The sequence below is a fragment of the Rhinopithecus roxellana genome, chromosome 21 (assembly GCF_007565055.1).
Source record: "Rhinopithecus roxellana isolate Shanxi Qingling chromosome 21, ASM756505v1, whole genome shotgun sequence".
Classification (NCBI taxonomy): Eukaryota; Metazoa; Chordata; class Mammalia; order Primates; family Cercopithecidae; genus Rhinopithecus; species Rhinopithecus roxellana.
This window is the reverse complement of record NC_044569.1, coordinates 64016852-64036931: the sequence shown is the minus strand read 5'-3', so window position 1 is coordinate 64036931 and position 20080 is coordinate 64016852. Positions and strand designations below refer to the sequence as shown.

The 20080-nt window shown below is 42.6% G+C and overlaps 1 protein-coding gene and 1 pseudogene across 1 annotated transcript; one reads left to right on the top strand and one right to left on the bottom strand.

Moving 5' to 3' along the window:
• Positions 1 to 8440: 8440 nt before the first annotated feature.
• PMAIP1 (phorbol-12-myristate-13-acetate-induced protein 1) lies at positions 8441 to 12029 on the bottom strand. The gene is made up of 2 exons (XM_010376889.2): positions 11748 to 12029; positions 8441 to 9326 (listed from the first exon to the last, which is right to left on the bottom strand). Exons 1-2 carry the CDS (start codon positions 11803 to 11805, stop codon positions 9220 to 9222), a joined length of 165 nt encoding a protein of 54 aa, XP_010375191.1. The 5' UTR covers positions 11806 to 12029; the 3' UTR covers positions 8441 to 9219.
• A 7475-nt stretch (positions 12030 to 19504) lies between these two features.
• LOC104673007 lies at positions 19505 to 19844 on the top strand (annotated as a pseudogene).
• Positions 19845 to 20080: the final 236 nt, after the last annotated feature.

Here is a 20080-nt window from a genome sequence, read left to right as displayed (position 1 = left end):
TTTCTTATTTTGAGACAGTCTTTCTCTCTTGCCCAAGCTGGAGTGTGGTAGCACATTCTCGGCTCACTGCAGCCTAGACCTCCTGGACTCCGGCCAACCTCTAGCCTCAGCCCACCAAGTAGCTGGGGCTACAGACACACTCCACCATGCTGGCTAATTATTTTTAATTTTTATTTTAACACGAGTTTCCTCGTGTTGCCCAAGCTGGTCTTAAACTCCTGGGCTCTAGCAATCCCCCAACCTTGGCCTCTGAAAGTGCTGGGATTGTAGCAGTGAGTCACTGCACCCAGCCATTTTTTTCTTTTTTCTAGTGAATACTTTGTTGGCTTATAACTTTGAGCTCTGAACCATTTGCAGATATTTCATCTGGTTGTGTTCATCTGTCTCCTCAACTGTAAAGTCCAGTAAATCAGGAGGAATGTCTTTATCTCTTCACTCATTTTGTACTTAATAATTCCAACAACTATGATAACATTTGGCTTTTGTAAACTCTCTGTAATCCTACAAAGTTTTTTTTTTTTAGCCATTTACTAGTGGCTTATGAACAGTCATGCCCTGGGCTGAGAGCTTTGACTCCGTGGTATCTTTTAATCTCCTAGTGAAACTTGTGGTAGGCAGGGAATAATGATTATATCCTTCTCACAAGTGAGTGAAAAGTGGTGAAAAAAAGCAATTGGGGGCCGGGAGTGGTGCTCATGCTTGTATTCCAGGACTTTGGGAGGCTGAAATGGGAGGAGGTCAGGAGTTTGAGACCAGCTTGGCCAACATGGTGAAACCCCAACTCTACTTAAAATACAAAAATTAGCCAGGTGTGCTGGCGCGCATCTGTAATCCCAGTTACTAGGGAGGCCGAGGCAGGAGAATCCCTTGAACCCAAGAGTCTAGAGGAGGTTACAGTGAGCTGAGATTGTGCCACTGCACTGCATCCTGGGAAACAGAGCAAGATCTTGTCTCAAAAAAAAAATATGTAGTGGGATGTAGCTGCTTAGATATAGATTCTTAGGGTTAAATCTACTAAAGTTTCACATGGAATCACATTACAGCCTTACAAGGGTGACTCGCCTGATTTGCCTGGAAGTGAGAGCATTTCCAGGACATGGTACTTTCAGTTTTATTTTACTTATTTTTATTTTATTTTATTTTATTTATTTTATTTTTTGAGATGAAGTCTCGCTCTGTCACCCAGGCTGGAGTGCAGTGGCATGATCTCAGCTCACTGCAACCGCTGCCTCCTGGGTTCAAGCAATTCTCCTTCCTCAGCCTCCCGAGTAGCTGGGACCACAGGCATAGCGTCACCATGCTTGGCTAATTTTTGTATTTTCAGTAGAGACAGGGTTTCACTATGTTGGCCAGGCTAGTCTCAAACTCCCGACCTCAGGTGATCCACCCACCTCAGCCTCCCAAAGTTTTGGGATTACAGGCATAAGCCACCACGCCCAGCTTGTTTTTATTTATTTTATTTTTTGAGATGAAGTCTCGCTCTGTCACCCAGGCTGAAGTACAGTGGCTCGGTTTCTGCTCACTGCAACCTCTGCCTCCCGGGTTCAATCAATTCTGGTGCCTCAGCCTCCCAAGTAGCTGGGATTACAGGCACATGCCACCATGCCTGGCTAATTTTTGTATTTTTAGTAAAGATAGAGCTACACCACATTGCCCAGGCTGGTCTTGAACTCCCAGGCTCTAGAGACCCTCCCACCTTGGCCTTCCAAAATGCTGGGATTTCAGGCATGAGCCACCAGCACCTGGCCAAGGGACTTTCAGTTTTAAAAGCGGGACAGTCAGAGGCAAGCCAGTACCAAAGAAATTTCCATATTCATTAAGGATGAAACAATAAAATGCTTTCATAAAGAGAAGGGTCAATGGTTGTGGCCTCCCACAATATTTTTAAAGAAAAAATTTCAGTGTAACTTTAAAGAAAAATTTCAGTGTAACTTTAAAGAAAAAATTTCAGTGTAACTATAAGATAATGTGGGTTGAAACTTACAGCAAAGTCTGTTTTAAGCAAGTATACATACTTTTTAATTTAGCCAACTTATTCCAAAAATAGTATGGTTGGCAAGTAACACACTGACGTCTTGTTACTGCCCTTTGTCCTTGTTTATGTTAATTTTAAGTTCAGAAAAAAAAAGCCTAGATTTATCATCCAGACTAGGTGCTTTCCAAGACTCTGGGAAAGGTCTCTCAATACCAGGATAGCTCAGGAGTCATTGATAAGTTATTAGCCTGACTTCCTTATATTCCTCTATAAACAATTTGAAAGTTAAAGTTTAAGTCTTGACTTGCTAGTTCTCAGAAGCCTGTTCATTTTAATATAACATCAGTAAAGATTTCGAAAGTGGTGAAGGAGCTGTTTTCTCACTTCAGTGACCAGCGCTGTATTGTGTCATTTTTATTCAGATAGGAAAAGGGGAGTGTTTTCCTGATGAATCAATAAACGCATGTTTCTTGAAGACAGCATTTGGGAATCTCTTACTAAAAATGCAGGCTTTGTGAAACCAGAGGATTTCACAATGTAACCACCCATTGATTTCTGACGGGTTCCCAACACTTGTCCAAAATGAATCATCACAAACATACACTGGTTAGTCTAGATGTTCTCGGTTGTTTGGTTTTTTTAAAAGTAGTGGCAACCATTTTTTCTTCCTTCCTGACTTCTGCCTAGACTTGCTGAAATAGGGTGGATACTGCAGGGGAGCTGAAAAAACACACCCGTTGCTGTTTTGACAGGCTTCTTTTAATACCTTTCTTTCCATTTACAAATAGCTCCTGCAGGTCTGTCTCAGTAGGTGCTGTTTTGGCTTAAGTTGGTAAAATGCGAGCCCATGAATGCTGTTTCTTTCAGAATTAATTCTATTCTCCTCCCCCACAAAATCCCTCCGGGAGTGAGATGCCATATGACTGTGCCTGGCTGGCTTGCACTACCTAGCAAGTGAGACAGTTTATAGGGTTAGTCTCATTTATTCCTGCAGATTGGAAAGCCCATATACCAGATAAACAATGATCGCTCTATTTTTTTTTTTTTTTTTCATATCAGCTGGCTTAATCATCAGCCTTTCTCAGAACACCCAGAGGTGTAAACCTTGGTTGTAATTAATGAGACGCTGGATGGAAAACAAACCAGCGTTGCTCTGGGATGGGGATCCTGCCTCCAGCCCCACGCTGGGAGGCAGTCGCATTGTGGTAGGAAGATAAAAGAATTTTGAGGTCAGAAAGGCACAGTTCAGGCCGGGCGAGGTGGCTCACACCCGTAATCCCAGCTCTTTGGAAGGCCGAGGAGAGCAGATCACTTGAGGTCAGGAGTTCGAGACCAGCCTGGCCAACATGGCAAAACCCTGTCTTTACTGCAAAATTAGCCAGGCGTGGTGGTGTGAGGCTGTAATCCCAGCTACTCAGGAGGCTGAGGCACGGAATCGCTTGAACCCAGGAGGTGGAGACTGCAGTGAGCCGAGATGACGCCGCTGCACTCCAGCCTGGGCAATAGAGCAAGATTGTCTCAAAAAAGAAAGAAAGAAAGAAAGAAAGGCCCAAGTTCAAATCCTGTGACTTCTCCTCATTTGCCAATTGACTACTTTGGGACTTTGAGGACACTGCTGCTTCTCTGTAGGCTGCTTCCTTGACTATAGAATGAAAAAGATCATCATACCTTCCCAATAGCAGTGTATGAGCACCAGCTGAATTAATAAATTTATGTTTCTAAAGTATTTGGCACATAATGGGTTTGTCAGTAAGTAGTATTTATCTAGTGGAAGTTTTGTTCCTATTAGTATATACTCAAATGTGTACATATGTATATACATATATATGTAAGTATATATGAGTCATATAAGTATAGTCTTAAAGTAGCACTATGCACCCCTGTGGATGCGTGCAACTGACTCCCTAAAGCCAAAAACAAAGGCAGCTGGAATTTGACCTGTGTTTCCCAAATTAATGCATTTTTTGTCTTAGGGAGAGCATTTCAAGATTCCCTTTTGAAAAATTACTGTACCCAAATCTAACCTTACCCCAGTCAAAAATAACTAGACTGGAACTTTCTTTCTACTTCCTGAGATGTTATTATGTAAATCAGGACCTGAATTTTTATATGAATACATACAAGGAGATATGGACAATTAAATAGTGCTTGTGAAACCTGTTGTATACCAGATAAAAAAAAAAAGCAGTTTACCATTACTAAGAGTTTATAAATTAAAAGCAGATGGCCTCATCAAAGGAAAAACTGCCACTTCCCCTCCAGCTCCACCACTGCCCTACCCACCTTCCTTTGAAGGTTTCGGTTCAGTCTAACGATCTTAATTGGGTAAGATCTTCCATAGCTTTGTAAGAAAGCTGATCTCTAACCCTCCCTCTGTCTTGTCGGGAAAGTTAACTCACACTTAATGGACACTGACTGTGAACCAGGCACTGTGTTCATCTCCTCTCATTTGATTCTCAACGATGCTTTGAAATAGATATATTTTAGACCAGTTTATAAGAAAACAGAGATCAAATATTCATCCAGATTCACACAAAGTGGCAAAAAGACAATTCTGAAACCAGAGGCAATGACAATGACAACTGTGGAAGAGGGACATAGTCGTTTTGAAAATGGCTGAGTAAAGATGTGAATTTGGAAATGGGCAAATCTCATAGGCTCTGCTAGAGATCATAGTGACAGAGCATGAGAAGAACAATAGAGGCCTTTTCCCTAAAACACAAGAAATACCAAGGAGTTCTTTGCACATTCTATGTTGTTCTGTTCTATCTTATTGCACAGTGTAAACCCAAGCCGAGGCTTCTCGCACTGAGCAATTTCTAATGGCAGAGAGAACAGATTACATGGAATGGATCGGGGCAGGGTCGTGGTTGGGAGGTGCACAGAGCATGTGGTTAATAACTTGCTAAATTAAAGAATCCAAAATCCCCATCTATAACTCTTATCAACTCTCCCGTTTCTCTGGTGATTTTAAGAATGGCATACTTGGAAGAAAACCGTAAGGGAATAAATCGTGAGCATGAATGTTTCCCCCTGAATTGGCTGAACAGATTTCTGTAAGTGTTTAAAAGAGAAACTAAAGTTAGTGCCTGGGCGGTGTTGACAAATGTTTTGCTCTTTAACCATGAACTATTACTTGAGAAAATTCACGTGATGACACGGCAGGGTGTGTCTATCAGGTGACCCTATCTATTTTCAGCTACACATAAGAAGGAATTCTGGCAGTGATATCACCACTGGGAAAGCTTGTATGCATAGCAGACTCTCCTTTCCAAGAAAATACAAGTCCAAGAGGTTCCCACTCAACCTCCTCTAAGACTTAGAGTCAATGTTTGGGAGAAGAATCCAGAAAACAGAAATTTTGGGAGGTCTTTTAAAATCCCACTCCCCTGCTTCTTTTTGCAAACCCTTAACTTCCCTCTTACAGTGTCTGAAATGAGCTCAGAAGTGGGGGCCAACAGACTTGGAACTAGGGTGGGAGACCTTCTTCAGACTGCTTTGCCATCCCATTTTATGATTCCAACTTCAGGGACCTTAAAGATGATCTAAGTCTCAATCTCAGATTAACTGTGGCTCAGAGAGGTTGTCTTGCCACGGTCACACAGCTCATTCGTGATTTTGCCTTGAAAGTCCAGCTTCAGGATTCTAAAGTGGGATACTCCTTGTATCACACCACTTCCAGTCACACCACTTCCAGTCACCACAGGAACACACTGAATGAATGAAAGATCATCTGAACAGAAGCAATACAATTTGAGTCAAAAGAAACAAATGATTTTACGTTGTGTAGTGACCTAAGAAATCTATTTTTAAGGTGTTGGTTCTCTTCCTGATGGATCGTCCCCTTTGACGACTGACAAGGAGATTTACAGGATTTTTCACCCTTTAGGTGGTTTCTGCTCAGTGATTGAGGAGAGGAGGTGGCGCAGGGAGGGGTTTATAGAGTTATTGCAAAGGTTTCCAAAATCCAAATCACAACACACAGTTCTTTGAAGAACAACTTATTCACGGGTAGATACATTTTCTTTTATAATATAAATGCACATTTAAAAGCTACAGTTGTTGTCAGTCAACAGATATAATTAGAAGTGCCTGAATATCTTGGACATTTTTTAACTTTAAAATATGACTCTCAAAAAAATACATAGTTCTAAAACCTGAAGATTGTGACTCTGTGCCTAAGCCTTCATGTGTTACTCTTTATATAAAAGAAGAGCTTAAGGTACACTTTTTTTCCTTATTTGTTTTCTAGTGGTGGCGAGAACTAATAAGGTGCACTTTTAGCAAAACAATTCTGGCTATGCGAAGAGTCTTAGGGACAGGAGTTACTCTTCCAGTGATTCTCAAATCCAACCATGCAGTTTGTCCCCACTCTTTCTGAAGCCAAGCTCCCGCCCCCACCCCACTTTCCCAGACGAAAGTCTTTCCCTCCAGGCATTGTTATATATCTTGCCCATAACCCCCGCATCCTTCAGCTCTTCGGTTCTTTTCCTCTAGTAACTCCTCCTCCTTTCCCCACGTTTCCTATTTTAAGAAGGCAATTCACATTCTAAGGTGTCAGCCGACTCTTTCCCAGGGCAGGGGTGGGGTGAAGATGTGGCTCCCAGATCGAAGCTAAAAACTAGGGGTATCTTTTAGTTCACACACTCAAACAGGAAGGCCATTGAGTTACATCTACTTTTGCACATGACTAACCTCAGATGAAGCAATCTTTGCTACTCTAGCGCTGGAAGCAGAGGAAGAAGTGTGAGGTCGCCAAAAAGGAAACCGTACTGTAGCTCCTCGTGCCAGACAGACCCAGGAGCAGTCAAGGATGCCAGCTCACAAAACACCTCTAATGAGATCATGAATCTCTATAGGCTGTAATCCCAGCACTTTGGGAGGCCGAGGCGGGCAGATGACTTGAGGCCAGGAGTTCAAGACCAGCCTGGCCAACATGGTGAAATCCCCATCTCTACTAAAAACACAAAAATTAGCCCAGTGTGGTGGCGCGGTGGGGAGGCTTTAGCACAAGAGTCACTCGGACCCGGGAGGCATAGGTTGCAATGAGCCAAAATCATGCCACTGCACTCCAGCCTGGGGGACAGAGCAAGACTCTGTCTCAGAAGAAAAAAAAAAGAAAAAAAAAAGGACCTATGTAGGGCATTCATTTCCTATTTTTCACTATTTTCCCTCCCAATTAAAGTTTAAGTCCCTTGACAGCAGAAATCATGCAAATTCTCCTATATTTTCTACTCCAACTACTGGGAGGAGACAGTGTGGTCAGAAGGTCAGAGGATGCCTGCTGATGGAAATCAATTAAAATACTTTGGCTTGATAATGAACACTTACTAGTTAGCAGCTTACAAGATGAAGACAAAATTAACACACAGAGAAGAACACTGAAAACTTTTAATAGTTTACTGCCACAGTATCAACTTTTCTATGTGTACATATATTTAAATACAAATTAGACCACAAATACCAGATGGTAAGATATCTGCCTCTAGGCTGAAAAGAAAAAAACTCTGCCACTAAATAAACAATCTTAAGTAATACTGAAGAAAACATATGTGAGGTAATCTTCCATCTAAAGTGACTATAACCTACATTAAGATATTTTAACTAAAAATTCAAGTAGTTATAAGACTCTTGTAACTCAAAAACGTAACTTCAATACACATTTTCCAACTAAAGAAAAATATTTTAACTATAAATAGGCAAAATAAATAAAACTATTTCTGCTGAAATAAAATCATGGCATTCTTTCTTTTATGCATTTAAGGACTGTATATAGCCCAAATAAAAAATGAAACTTACTTGAGACCCTTCTAAGAATCTATATAATACTCTAATACAAATTATCTATACAGATATCCATATAAGTAAGTATGTGTAGATATATATATTCACCGATGCATATGTGGAACTTTCATTCTAGATGAGAACTATCTGTTCCTTTTTTTTAAGAAAAGTATATTCCAATTATAAAAATATTCTTAATTTATATTAAAAAGTCACTTTTTGTAGGGTGTACACTAACTAATGTGACAAGGAGCATTTTCCAAATCTTTAGAAACTTCTTTAGAAACATTCATTTCTGGTCGGGAGCGGTGGCTCAAGCCTGTAATCCCAGCACTTTGGGAGGCCGAGATGGGCGGATCACAAGGTCAGGAGATCGAGACCATCCTGGCTAACACGGTGAAACCCCACCTCTACTAAAAAATACAAAAAACTAGCCGGGCGAGGTGGCGGGCGCCTGTAGTCCCAGCTACTCGGGAGGCTGAGGCAGGAGAATGGCGGGAACCCGGGAGGCGGAGCTTGCAGTGAGCTGAGATCCGGCCACTGCACTCCAGCCCGGGGGACAGAGCGAGACTCCATCTCAAAAAAAAAAAAGAAACATTCATTTCTTATCAAGTTACTTCTGAATATTTGTTTTACTAAGTTTTAAAAACATCAATTAAAAATCAACTTCTTTTTTCTTTTAATTATCCCTGGTTATACAAAATCCCTGCATTCTTTTATTATATTGAATGTTCAGTCTACCGATTTACTGGCCCCAAGTAACCCTCCTATACTTCTAATCCAATTTTTTCAAAGTTATTTTCCAGTTTTCCATGGTTTCCACTAATGCCCAACAGGAACACATTGAATGAAAGATCATCTGAACAGAAGCCATACAATTTGAGTCAAAAGAAACAAATGATTTTATGTTATGTAGTGACCTAAGAAATTAACATTGACTCTAACATTTCAGTGTTCTCAGAATGAATTTTTTCCTTATAACAAGGTAATATGTATAAACTGAATCATATACATGGTGCTGAGTTGGCATTGAAAAGCAAAACATCAAAAACAGCAACAACAAAGCACTGAACTGTGTCTTCCCAGACGCCCAGTCTAATCATCGGTCATCTCCCTTTACACCAGGCCAGCAGTAACCTTCAGCAAAAACACTAGAACAATTCTCTAAGTAAAAAAGAAATGTGTCAATAATTACTTCTTTATTTTCAAGGGTCTTCCATTCTTGCTTTAAAACAAACAAAGTGATTTTATAATGTTCTCTCATCCCAAAGAATGATAATCTGGGAAATCTCGAGCAGAAATTCACTTTGATGTATTCCATCTTCCGTTTCCAAGGGCACCCGTGAATGTGCCTTCACATTCCTCCCAATTACAATGCAATCTTTCTTCAAATTGATGAAACGTGCACCTCCTGAGAAAAATTCTCGTTTGGAGTCCCCTTATGCAAGTTTTTGATGCAGTCAGGTTCCTGAGCAGAAGAGTTTGGCTATCAGATTCAAAAGTTTCTGCCGGAAGTTCAGTTTGTCTCCAAATCTCCTGAGTTGAGTAGCACACTCGACTTCGAGCTCTGAGAAGGAAAGCAAAATATGGACATTAACACTGATGACATTACAAACTGTAACCAGCAAGACCTAATACGCCCACACTAGTGACAAACTGAGTATCCCACGAAGCATTTCTCTTAACTTTGGCTTTATATGCACCTGTTTTCCAAATGGAAAACACACACACACACACACACACACACACACACACACACACACACACATTGTGACTCACCGAAAGCAATCGTTGAAGTAAGAATAAAGACATTTACTTTGAGTTTTTTAAAAATGCATCCTGGATGAGGCAAGTGTTACCTTACTTTCAAATATGTCAAATAGTACAAAGAGTAGCACTAGTCATTTTACCAGCCTTAGATGATGTCATCTTTTTCTCTTTCGTTTAAGGTTGGCTGGGAAACAGAAGTCAAGTTCTGTGTGGCTTTCAAGTAGGATTTGATTTTCAAATGGCAATAATTTACAGCTTAGGTTATACCCTCATTATATAGGCAAATCTAAATGTATTCTTTCTCTCGTTAAAAAACTCTGTTATTTTCTCATAAAAGACTCATAAAATCTTATTCTAAAATTAAGTCCACATTCTCTAAAATAATTTAAACATTTCTATTTTAATGTAACCCCACTTCTTCCTATAACCCCATTCTGTACCAATCCTTTGCCTTTATGGGAATGAGAGGAGCAGAAAATAAGTGATGTTTAATTCACATATTTACTACTTTTTGGAACTGACTTATTCTAAACTGAATATTAAGAAAAATAATGCTTATAATTTCCAAGTACACTTTTTTCAGTAAGTGCAGTTAACATTATACTGACTATAATATCATATCTATACCGACTATAATTTCAATTTTCTTGAATATTTCAAAGAGCAGCTTGAGGTCTTCTGGGTTCACTTCACGACTACAAACATTAAAAATCATGATTACAAATTAAAATCTGGTCTATTTTATAAATTGACCCTGAAAATACTATATTTAGGTTCAAAATAAATCAAAGCTGTAAATATATAGTAAAGCAAAATTTTAAACATATATTTCAACCAATTTCTCTCTACAAGAGGTGAGTGAAATCTTTCCTAACTCCTACACCAAGAGACCTAATAAATCTCCTAAGACATTATTCTTTATGGGCTACAGGATCAAACATTTTGGGAAGTATTTACATAGACATGTTGTCTACAGAGATTGAGACATATTAATGCACAGTCCTAAAAATAAAAAAGAGACACCAAATAACATTCAGCATCCAACACTGGAAGCCCTAAATTCTAAGTGGAAAAGTGATCCCTTTCACCAAAACTGTAGAAAACAAGGCAGAAAATAGTTCCTGGTCACTTCCTTCATGTTTTAAAAATTGCAGTTACACACCTATAAATGTATTAGTATCAATCAAATCAAGTTTAAGGGGAACTTTGTGCTGCTTCTTATTCTCGGGAATTAAGTCGGACCAGAAAGTGCTATGCACAGGTAAGATCCTTCAGGAAGAAACACGGTCAGAATCCTAGGACATCACAAAAGGTAGACAAAGTTTTTTCCATCCTACACAAGAGCCAGACACTGTTACCAACTTAGGCATGAGACTGTTAGCAACTTAGGCATGAGCCTGTTACCAACTTAGGCCTGTTACCAACTTAGGCATGGTCACATTTGCAAAGTACCACTTCCACTTCCTTAGTACGCCCCAGGAGCTCTATAAAATGAAAGTACCTTAAAAGTGGGGGGGGGCGTATAATCGTCTGATGCAACAGCAGTATGGCCCACACAGATTTCGGGCTCTGGTTAAATTTAGAAAAAGGATGGGGCCTGGGCGCTGGCCTGAAAAGTTATGATGGAGTTGTAAGTATGGGGGCGGGGAGTGAGAAAGAATGAATGAATTAAAAAAGGGAGCGGACTAACTCCTATTCTCCTATCCCCACCTCCCACAAGATCGATTATTTAAATTTTACAAGATTTTCTAGGCTCCTGAACACTGGTTGCCCTTGTGGGGCCGTCTCTGGAAGGGCTGGGAGTCCAGGCGGTCTCCGGAGTCCTCTCTTGCCCCTTCTGCCGCGACAATGACTTTCTCCCAGAAGCAGCCGCCTACACTTGCACTTGTTCCTCGTGGCCCCGCGGAAGGGCAAGTGGGGAGGAGGAGAGGAGCTTTTTGCCTCTGGTGAAATGCAGCTGCATCCCAATCCCTAATCCGGCTTGGTCCCTCGCCGTCCCTGCCGTCCCTGCAGTCCCCGCCGTCCTGGGGAAAACCCCCGAAGAACTTTCTGGAGGCGCCCCTAAGGCTCGCGCCAGGGCTCAGACCTGGCCCGACCTTGAGCCCCCGCGCTGTCTGTGCCCGAGCACCGACGGGCTGAGCCCGCCCCTGACCGAGACCTCCACCTCGGCCCCGACCCCGCCCAGCCTTGGTCTTCGCTGGCCCCAGCGGGTCGGTACCTGCCTGAGCCCGCGCTGGGCTCGGTTGCGCGTTCTTGCGCGCCTTCTTTCCAGGCATCTCCGCCGGTGCTGCCGCCCACTCAGCTACAGAGCCCGGGAACCTCGGTCTCCAACTGGAGCGCGTCGGACGTCTGCAGGACGCGAGCTGAACACCAACAGACCCGCGGGCAGGGGTGCCGGGATCGACTACTCGGACGCGCAGAGCTGCCAAGTACACTCGGTGAGTGCCCGGGAAACTCTGAGGTCCCCGCGCCAGAGACCACGCTTTTGTCCAATGAGAGCTTCCCCGGTGACGTAGGGAAACTAGACGCCGGGCACGCCCCTGTCCCCGCCCCACAGAAGGCGCTCCGGGAGCGGACGCGCGACCCAGGCGGGCGGGGAAGTACCCCGCCGAGCGCGACCTGCCCGGACACGCTCCCGACCCGCGGCGGCGCCGACCCGCGGCTGGGGGCGCAGAGCCCTCGGCCGCGAAATTACTTCCTTACAAAACGGGGTGGGAGGAGAAGGGGGTCGGCTCTGACCATCTGCAAACGCTGGACGTCGTCAGCAGCCGTGGTGGCGGGAGCTGGGAGTGGCGGGAGGAGAAGGGTTTTCCCAGGAGGAAAGTTTTCCCAGGAGGAAAGTTGTGGGTGGGGAGAGACCAAAGGCCTTGGCAATTAGAGACTTGGGTAAACAAGCCCGGGAAAGAGATTGGAAAAGGAAACTTTTCGAACTTGAGGAGTATGGGCAGTAACCGGGAAGGGAAATGGGAAGAACCGTAATCACCGCAGAGGAGAACCAGAGGCCCTGTGAGAAGGCGCCGGGTTCCAGGAAGTCACTGCAAACAGAAGCCCTGGTGCCAGCCAGAAAGAACATCGTGTTTGAATTGGGAAGGGGTTTGTGTGTGAGCTTCCAGATAGGTTGATATCGCCCATTCTGGATGTTTAGCAAAAACAGGTGGATCGTTATCATACGGAAAACGTTCAGATCTTTTGTGGGAGGAATGAGCTACCTGGGAACGTGATATTTGCACAATATTTGGCGAGGCCATGAGTAATTCTATTATGAAGAGTAGTAATTAGGAGTAGTTAACGGTTACTGGCAGCCGCTTCATGCTAAGGGCTTTGGCATGCATTTTCTCATTCCGTCTTCAGAACAACCGTTGCTACTTTACAGGTGTGGAAACTGAGGTTTGCCGAAAATTGCCCAGGTTCACTTAGGCAGAGAGCACTGCCCCGATCCCGACCCAGGCAGGCCCACAGAGAGCAAGAGCTCTTACCCACTGGAGCCTTCCCAGCAATCAGTTTCTTAGAAAATGTGTGTTTTCGCCGAACGCGGTGGCTCAAGCCTGTAATTCCAGCTCTTTGGGAGGCCGAGGCGGGGGGTTCGTTTGAGGCCAGGAGTTCGAGACCAGCCTTGCCAATATGGTGAAACCCCGTCTCTACTAAAATACGAAAGATTTTCTAGCCTTGGTGGTGCACGCCTGTCGTCCCAGCTGCTTGGGAGGCTGAGGCACGAGAATCGCTTGAACCTGGGAGGCGGAGGTTGCAGTAAGCCGAGATCGCACCACTGCACTCCAGCCTGGGCAACAGAATAAGACTCTGTCTCAAAAAAGAAAAAGAAAAAAAAAAGCGTGATTTCATATTAGCTGTGCTGCTTAATGAAAAGATTGCAAATTCGTTGCATGGACTCCCTAGAAGTGTTTAGTTTGGTTTACAGTATTGGCTTTCAAAATGTATTGTAAAAATTTGAATTGATGACCAACATTTTAAACATGGAGGGATTGCATGAAAAACCCAGATTCCAGCATCTCTTGGAAAACCAGAAGCTCTGACAACCCGGGATCCATTTTCCAAAAGTGCAAAATAGGCTTGAAGTGTGGTTGAAGCCACACCCTTTAGAGGAACCTAGGGTGCTCCTGTTCACCCCACTCCCTGCTGTTTGCTTTTCCCATTTACATTATCTGGCCTCAGTAGGGATTTGAGGTTGTTTATTTATCTTAAATCATTCAATCAACACAAACCAGCAAATATTTATTTATGGCTTGGTCCTGCTGAAGGTGTGGTCAACAATATAAGCATGGAACAAAACCGCTCTTGAGTTTAAACAACATAGTTTCGAGGCTGATGTTGGCTGTTTTTGAGTGGGCTGTATACAAACGAGTAAGAGTGGACAGAATTCAGGAACCATCACAAGATGCGGGAAGCACAGTGGAGATGCTGCCTTGCAATCTATTATCCCCAAGTGGTAGTTCAAAACCACTCCAGGTTCATTTTGACATACTTAATACATAAAGAACACTGTTAACTTTTTGGTTGCATAAATTATTAAATTTCTGTTGTTCAAATCACATACCCTGAAATGCAGTGAATATACTCAACAACAACCAAAAAAAAAAAAAAAAAGTGAATCATAACATTGTTTACCTACAAAAGGTATGTTAATCCCATCCTCTAACATTTTCATTAGAAAAGAATTGGTCACGTGACCCATACTGGATACAAACCTTAGGCAACTCTGTTTTTTAGGGAATTGCAAATTCAGTTTGCAAAGAGGAAAAGAGCAGAAAGAAGTCGGGGGAGGTGGACTTTGGAAATGGGTCAGATTCAGCTGATTTATAGAGGACTTTTAAAGATTTGGGATTTGAGATGGTCCATAAACAACTCTTTGGCAGAGCTAACATTCTCTAAAGAGAATAGTCTGGGCATGGTGGCTCATGCTTGTAATCTCAGCACTGTGGGAGGTGGAGGCAGGGGGATCGCTTGAGTCCAGGAGTTCATGACCAACCTGGGGAACATGGCGAAACCCCGTCTCTGCAGGTAATATAAGTACAAGCTGTAGTGTCAGCTACACGGGATGCTGAAGTGGGAGGATTGCTTGATCCCAGGAGGAGGAGGTTGCAGTGAGCTGCGATCGAGCCACTCCACTCTAGCCTGAGCGACAAAGTGAGAACCCTGTCTCAAAAAAAAAAAAAAAAGAAGAAGAAGAAGAAGCTAGAAGACGCAGAGTGAATAGCCTCTCTTAACTGTATATCCTCTGGAAAAGGGAGGTATCATTTAATGTTGGGCTTGCAACAAATATAAACATAGAGATATTTGACCAAACAAAATAATTAATAAAAATGTATCATGAAGCGTTAGAATTCCCTTTTTTTTTTTTTAAGTAGGACTGGTGAAAATGACATTTTAAAAAACTATTAGATAATCCTTTCTCATGAAACAAGTTCAAAAATGACAGCGCACATCTGATCATTTCAATGTCAGTGTTAAAAAAAAAATATATATATATATATATGAACCACAATGACAAGACAAGCATGATTAGTAATCATATATTTCATGCAGAAAATAAGATTTGACCATTAAACAAGAAGATATGAGATATAAATGAGGCATATTTAGAGTCAGCCTGGGATAAAATATACAGGCTGTAGATCTGATTATGTTTGTTCTAATAAAAGGGAAACTTGTTATTGTTGTTTTCCTGTATAACATGTTTGTTAACAGGAAATTAGCCAGAGTATTTGATGGATTATATCTCTCACGCCTGTAATCCCAGCACTTTGGAAAGCCAAGGCAGGCAGATCACTTGAGGTCGGGAGTCCGCCAGCCTGGCCAATGTGGCAAAACCCCGTCTCTACTAAAAATACAAAAATTAGCCAGGCGTGGTGGTACACCCCTGTAATCCTGTAATCCCAGCTACTCGGGAGGCTGGGCTGAGACAGGAGAATCGCTTGAACCCAGGCAAAGGTTGCAGTGAGCCAAGATGGCGCCGATGCACTCCAGCCTGGGCAACAGAGTGAGACTCTGTCTCAAAAAAAAAAAAAAAATCTCTCTTTAAGACAGACACTGAGGCCAGGCACAGTGTGGCTCACGCTTGTAATCCCAGCACTTTAGGAGGCCAAGGTGGGTGGATCACCTGAAGTCAGGAGTTCGAGACCAGCCTGACCAACATGGTGAAAACCCATCTCGACTAAAAATACAAAATTAGCCGGGTGTGGTGGCACATGCCTGTAATCCCAGCTACTGGGGAGGCTGAGGCAGGAGAACTGTTTGAACCTGGGAGGTGGAGGTTGCAGTGAGCCGAGATCGTGACATTGCACTCCAGCCTGGGCAACAAGAGCGAAACTCTGTCTCAAAAAACAAACAAACAAACAAACAAATAAAAAAACAAAAAGACAGACACTGAACTAGGCCAAGGGAAGGCAATGCCTCCTGTCCCTTATGCAATCTTCGGTTGAGAGACCAGTAACTCAGAAACTTCATGTGCATAAGAATCACTTGAGTGTCTTCTTAAAATGTACATCTGATTCTGGAGCTCTGCTTGGACCTGAGATTCTGCATCTTTCATGAACTCTGGGTGTGTTGCTGCTTCTACTCTGTGGACAACTTTGAGTAGCAAGGCCAGAGGGTGATATAGATAGTAACCCAGCAGGTGCGATAAGATGTGTGTCAGTCCTGAGCCAGGGAAATTAACGCAGATTACAGGGTTGCTGGGGAGAGCAATCATAGGAAAAGGCATTCACATAGGGACCTGAGGCTCAAATAGAAGTTGGCCAAGCAATCACACCAACCAAAGGGAAGAAGGACATTCTCGGCAGAGATTGACAGCAGTGTCAGGCCAGGAGAGGCGAGAAGTGATGGGGAGAAAAGCCAGTGGAGAAGTTTGGATATTATCGTGGGGGCAATAGGGAACTATGGAAGGTTTTTTGCAGGTAGTTGATGTAATAAAACTCTAGAAAGTCACTCTGACTGTGGTGTGAGTAGATTAACCAAGCTAAGACCCGAGACAGTGTGACTTGTAAAAATATTACGGTAATTCTAGTACAAATGGCAGTGTCAGCAAAGATAGTCACTGTTTCAACCTATCTTATTAAAACTCCCATATTTCCTGACTAGGGTAGAACCACATTATAGTCGAACATGTCTTGATTTTTTGTTTCAGCATCATTGTAATTGACATTTTATCTTATGCTAGCTTCCTAGGGCTGCTATAACAAAGTACCACACTCTAGGTGGTTTAAAACAATAGAAATGTATTCTCTCAGGCCAGGCATGGTGGCTCACGCCTATGATCCCAGCACTTTGGGAGGCCAAGGTGGGCGGATGACTTAAAATCAGGAGTTCGAGACCAGCCTGACCAACATGGTGAAACCCCGTCTCTAATAAAAATACAAAAATTAGCCAGGCAGTGGTGCACACCTGTAGTCCCAGCTACTTGGGAGGCTGAGGTAGGAGAATCACTTGAACCCAGGAGGCAGAGCTTGCTGTGAGCTGAGATCAGGTTGCAGTGAGCCAAGATCATGCCACAGCACTCAAGAAGTCCAAAATCAAGGTGCCTTCAGGGCATGCTCTTTATGAAGCCTCCAGAAGAATCCTTCCCTCCCTCTCCTAGCTTCTGGTGGGTGCCTACAGTCCTGGCATTTCTTTTTTTCTTTTCTTTTCTTTTCTTTCTATTTTTTTCCTTTTTTTGAGATGGAATCTTGATCTGTCACCCAGGCTGGAGTACAGTGGCACGATCTCGGCTCACTGCAACCTCCGCCTCTTGAGTTCAAGTGATTCTCCTGCCTCAGCCTCCGGAGTAGCTGGGATTACAGGTACCTGCCACCACACCTGGCTAATTTTTATATTTTTAGTAGAGGTGGGGTTTTGCCATGTTGGCCAGGCTGGTCTTGAACTCCTGACCTCAGGTGATCCTCCCCACCTTGGCCTCCCAAAATGCTGGGATTACAGGCGTGAGCCACCATACCCAGCCAATACCACATTAGTTTTTTAAACAGACTTCGACTCTGAGCTCTGTGGCTTGTGCCTGTAATCCTAGCTACTTAGGAGGGTAATGGAGGAGGGCCATTTGAGCCCAGGAGTTTGAGACCAGCCTGGGCAATACAGGGAAATCCCATCTCTAAAAGAGAAATGAAAAATAAAACAGCCTTCTTATAGTCTATTATAGCCAACAATGACAGGCTATAGTTCAGTCATAATCGGTTAGAAAAATCAATGTTGTTAAAAAGCACCATTCAATTAGTAACAAAGAAATACATATGTATAGACTCGGTGTGGTGGCTTACAGCTGTAGTCCCACCTACTTAGGAGACTGAGGCAAGAGGATCGCTTGAGCCTAGGAGTTTGTAGTTGCAGTGAGCTATGATGGTGCCACTACACTCCAGCCCGGGCAACAGAGCAAGAACCCATCTCTGAAAAAAATTAAAACTATCAATATGCTTACTAAGGCGTATGCAAAACCTAAATGAAGAATCCTGGTTGTGTCTTGAAGGACATAATGGAAGAAGGATTTCTGGATGAGAAGACATTCCTCTGCCCAATTATTCTATGAACACAATGCAATTCCAATTAGAATGCCATGAAGAGTTTTTTTAGGAATGTAAGAAGCCCATAGAGAACCACCCCTACCCTTTAAAATATTACAAAGCAAATATAAACACAGTATTAAAAAGTTCTGCAGAGCAGAGAGCTAAAGATACAGACCTCAAAATGTAGGAACGATGTATATGATGGAGGTGGCATTTCAATTCAGTGAAGACAAAGTGAATTGATTATTCCATAAGTGGGTTTCTTTGTTTTGTTTTGTTTTTGTTTTTGTTTTTGTTTTTGTTTTTGTTTTTCTGAGACAGGGTCTTGCTCTGTCGCCGAGGCTGGAATGCAGTAGTGCAATGTCTGCTCACTGCAACCTCCATCTCCTGGGTTCAAGCAATTCTCCTGCCTCAGCCTTCTGAGTAGCTGGATTACAGACACCCACCATCATGCCCGGCTAATTTTTGTATTTATAGTAGATACGGGGTTTCACCATGTTGGCCAGGCTGGTCTCAAACTCCTGACTTCAGATGATCCTTCCGTCTCAGCCTCCCAAAGTGCTGAGATTACAGGCGTGAGCCACTGCGCCCAGCCTGCATAAGTAGTTTTAAGACGATTGATTATACATTCAGAAAAAAATCATTAATGTCAGTTTCCTACCTCATTATCTGCATCAAAACAAATTCCAGAATTTCACATGTTTAAATATAAATATCAAACACGTTGAAAAGTTCTTAAATAAATCATAGGTGAGTATTTTCATCATTTTAGGACTGGACTGGATTTTGAAAGCCTGCTGTGAAGACTAAATCCCAAGGACACATTTGACTTCCTAGGAATATAAAAGTTTGGATCAGTAATGTAGAAAGTAAAAAGTTCCCTCTTCAAAGTTTCCCTTCTTGTTAAAAAATAAATCATAAATGTTAAAAATAATAATTTCTTTTAAAGACTAATTTCCTTCAAGCCTCCTCACTTTATGCTAATAACTCTTTGTTAGGCCCTTTCCTATGTAGCTGTTAAACATGCTCACAGGCATGTAGTACATTCTATGTCCTTGTACCTTAACCAATATATTTGTGACAGACATGCTCACAGGCACCTTCCAGGTCGCAGCCTATGCCGCTTCCCTATTTGGCATAAGCAACTTCCTCTTTTCCTTTGTCTTTCCATTACTTTTACCTATTTAAAAAAGTTTTAAACTGTTAGCCAGTCAGGTTTTAGTTTAGATTGTGCTGTCTGGCTCTGGCCAATGGAGACAGGACAAAGTAGCAGGGACAAACTGCGTAAGGAATAAAAATTGCTTCCTTCCTTTGTTTGGATGTGCTCTCGCCATTGTTCCATCTGCGACAAGTACCCTTTCTGCAGAAAGTAAAAATGGCCTTACTAAGAAAGTTAGTTAGAGTGTGGGGACGTCCTGCTTCGAAGGGGGAGTCTTCGTTACACCAGCGACTAAAAAGAGAATTAAATATGGGTAATGTTGAGAAAGGCAAGAAGATTTTTACTATGAAGTGTCCCAGTGCCACACCGTTGAAAAGGGAGGCAAACACAAGACTGGGCCAAGTCTCCATGGTCTCTTCGGGCGGAAGACAGGTCAGGCCCCTGGATACTCTTACACAGCCGCCAATAAGAACAAAGGCATCACCTGGGGAGAGGATACACTGATGGAGTATTAGGAGAATCCCAAGAAGTGCGTCCCTGGAACAAAAATGATCTTTGTCGGCATTAAGAAGAAGGAAGAAAGGGCAGACTTGATAGCTTATCTCAAAAAAGCTACTAATGAGTAATAATTGGCCACTGCCTTATTTATTACAAAACAAATCTCATTTTTTATGTGTACCATGCTTTAATAGATCTCATACATACACCAGAATTCAGATCATGAATGACTGACAGCATATTTTGTTGGGCAGTCCTGAGTTAAAACTAAGACTGGCTTGTGGTTAAATGAGTATGTTCAGTTTTGGAATTTTAATAGTAATTCCAATTCAGTAAATGCTATCACTGTTTACCCCTTCTAAAGATATGATTAGACTTCATTAGTAA

Bases quoted from the DNA above. Each gene is read 5' to 3' on its own strand.
- PMAIP1 (XM_010376889.2), bottom strand. From the start codon at position 11,805: ATGCCTGGAAAGAAGGCGCGCAAGAACGCGCAACCGAGCCCAGCGCGG. The intron at 9,327-11,747 runs GTACCGACCCGC...TTTCCTTCTCAG, and splicing joins CCCAGCGCGGGCTCAGGCAG to AGCTCGAAGTCGAGTGTGCT.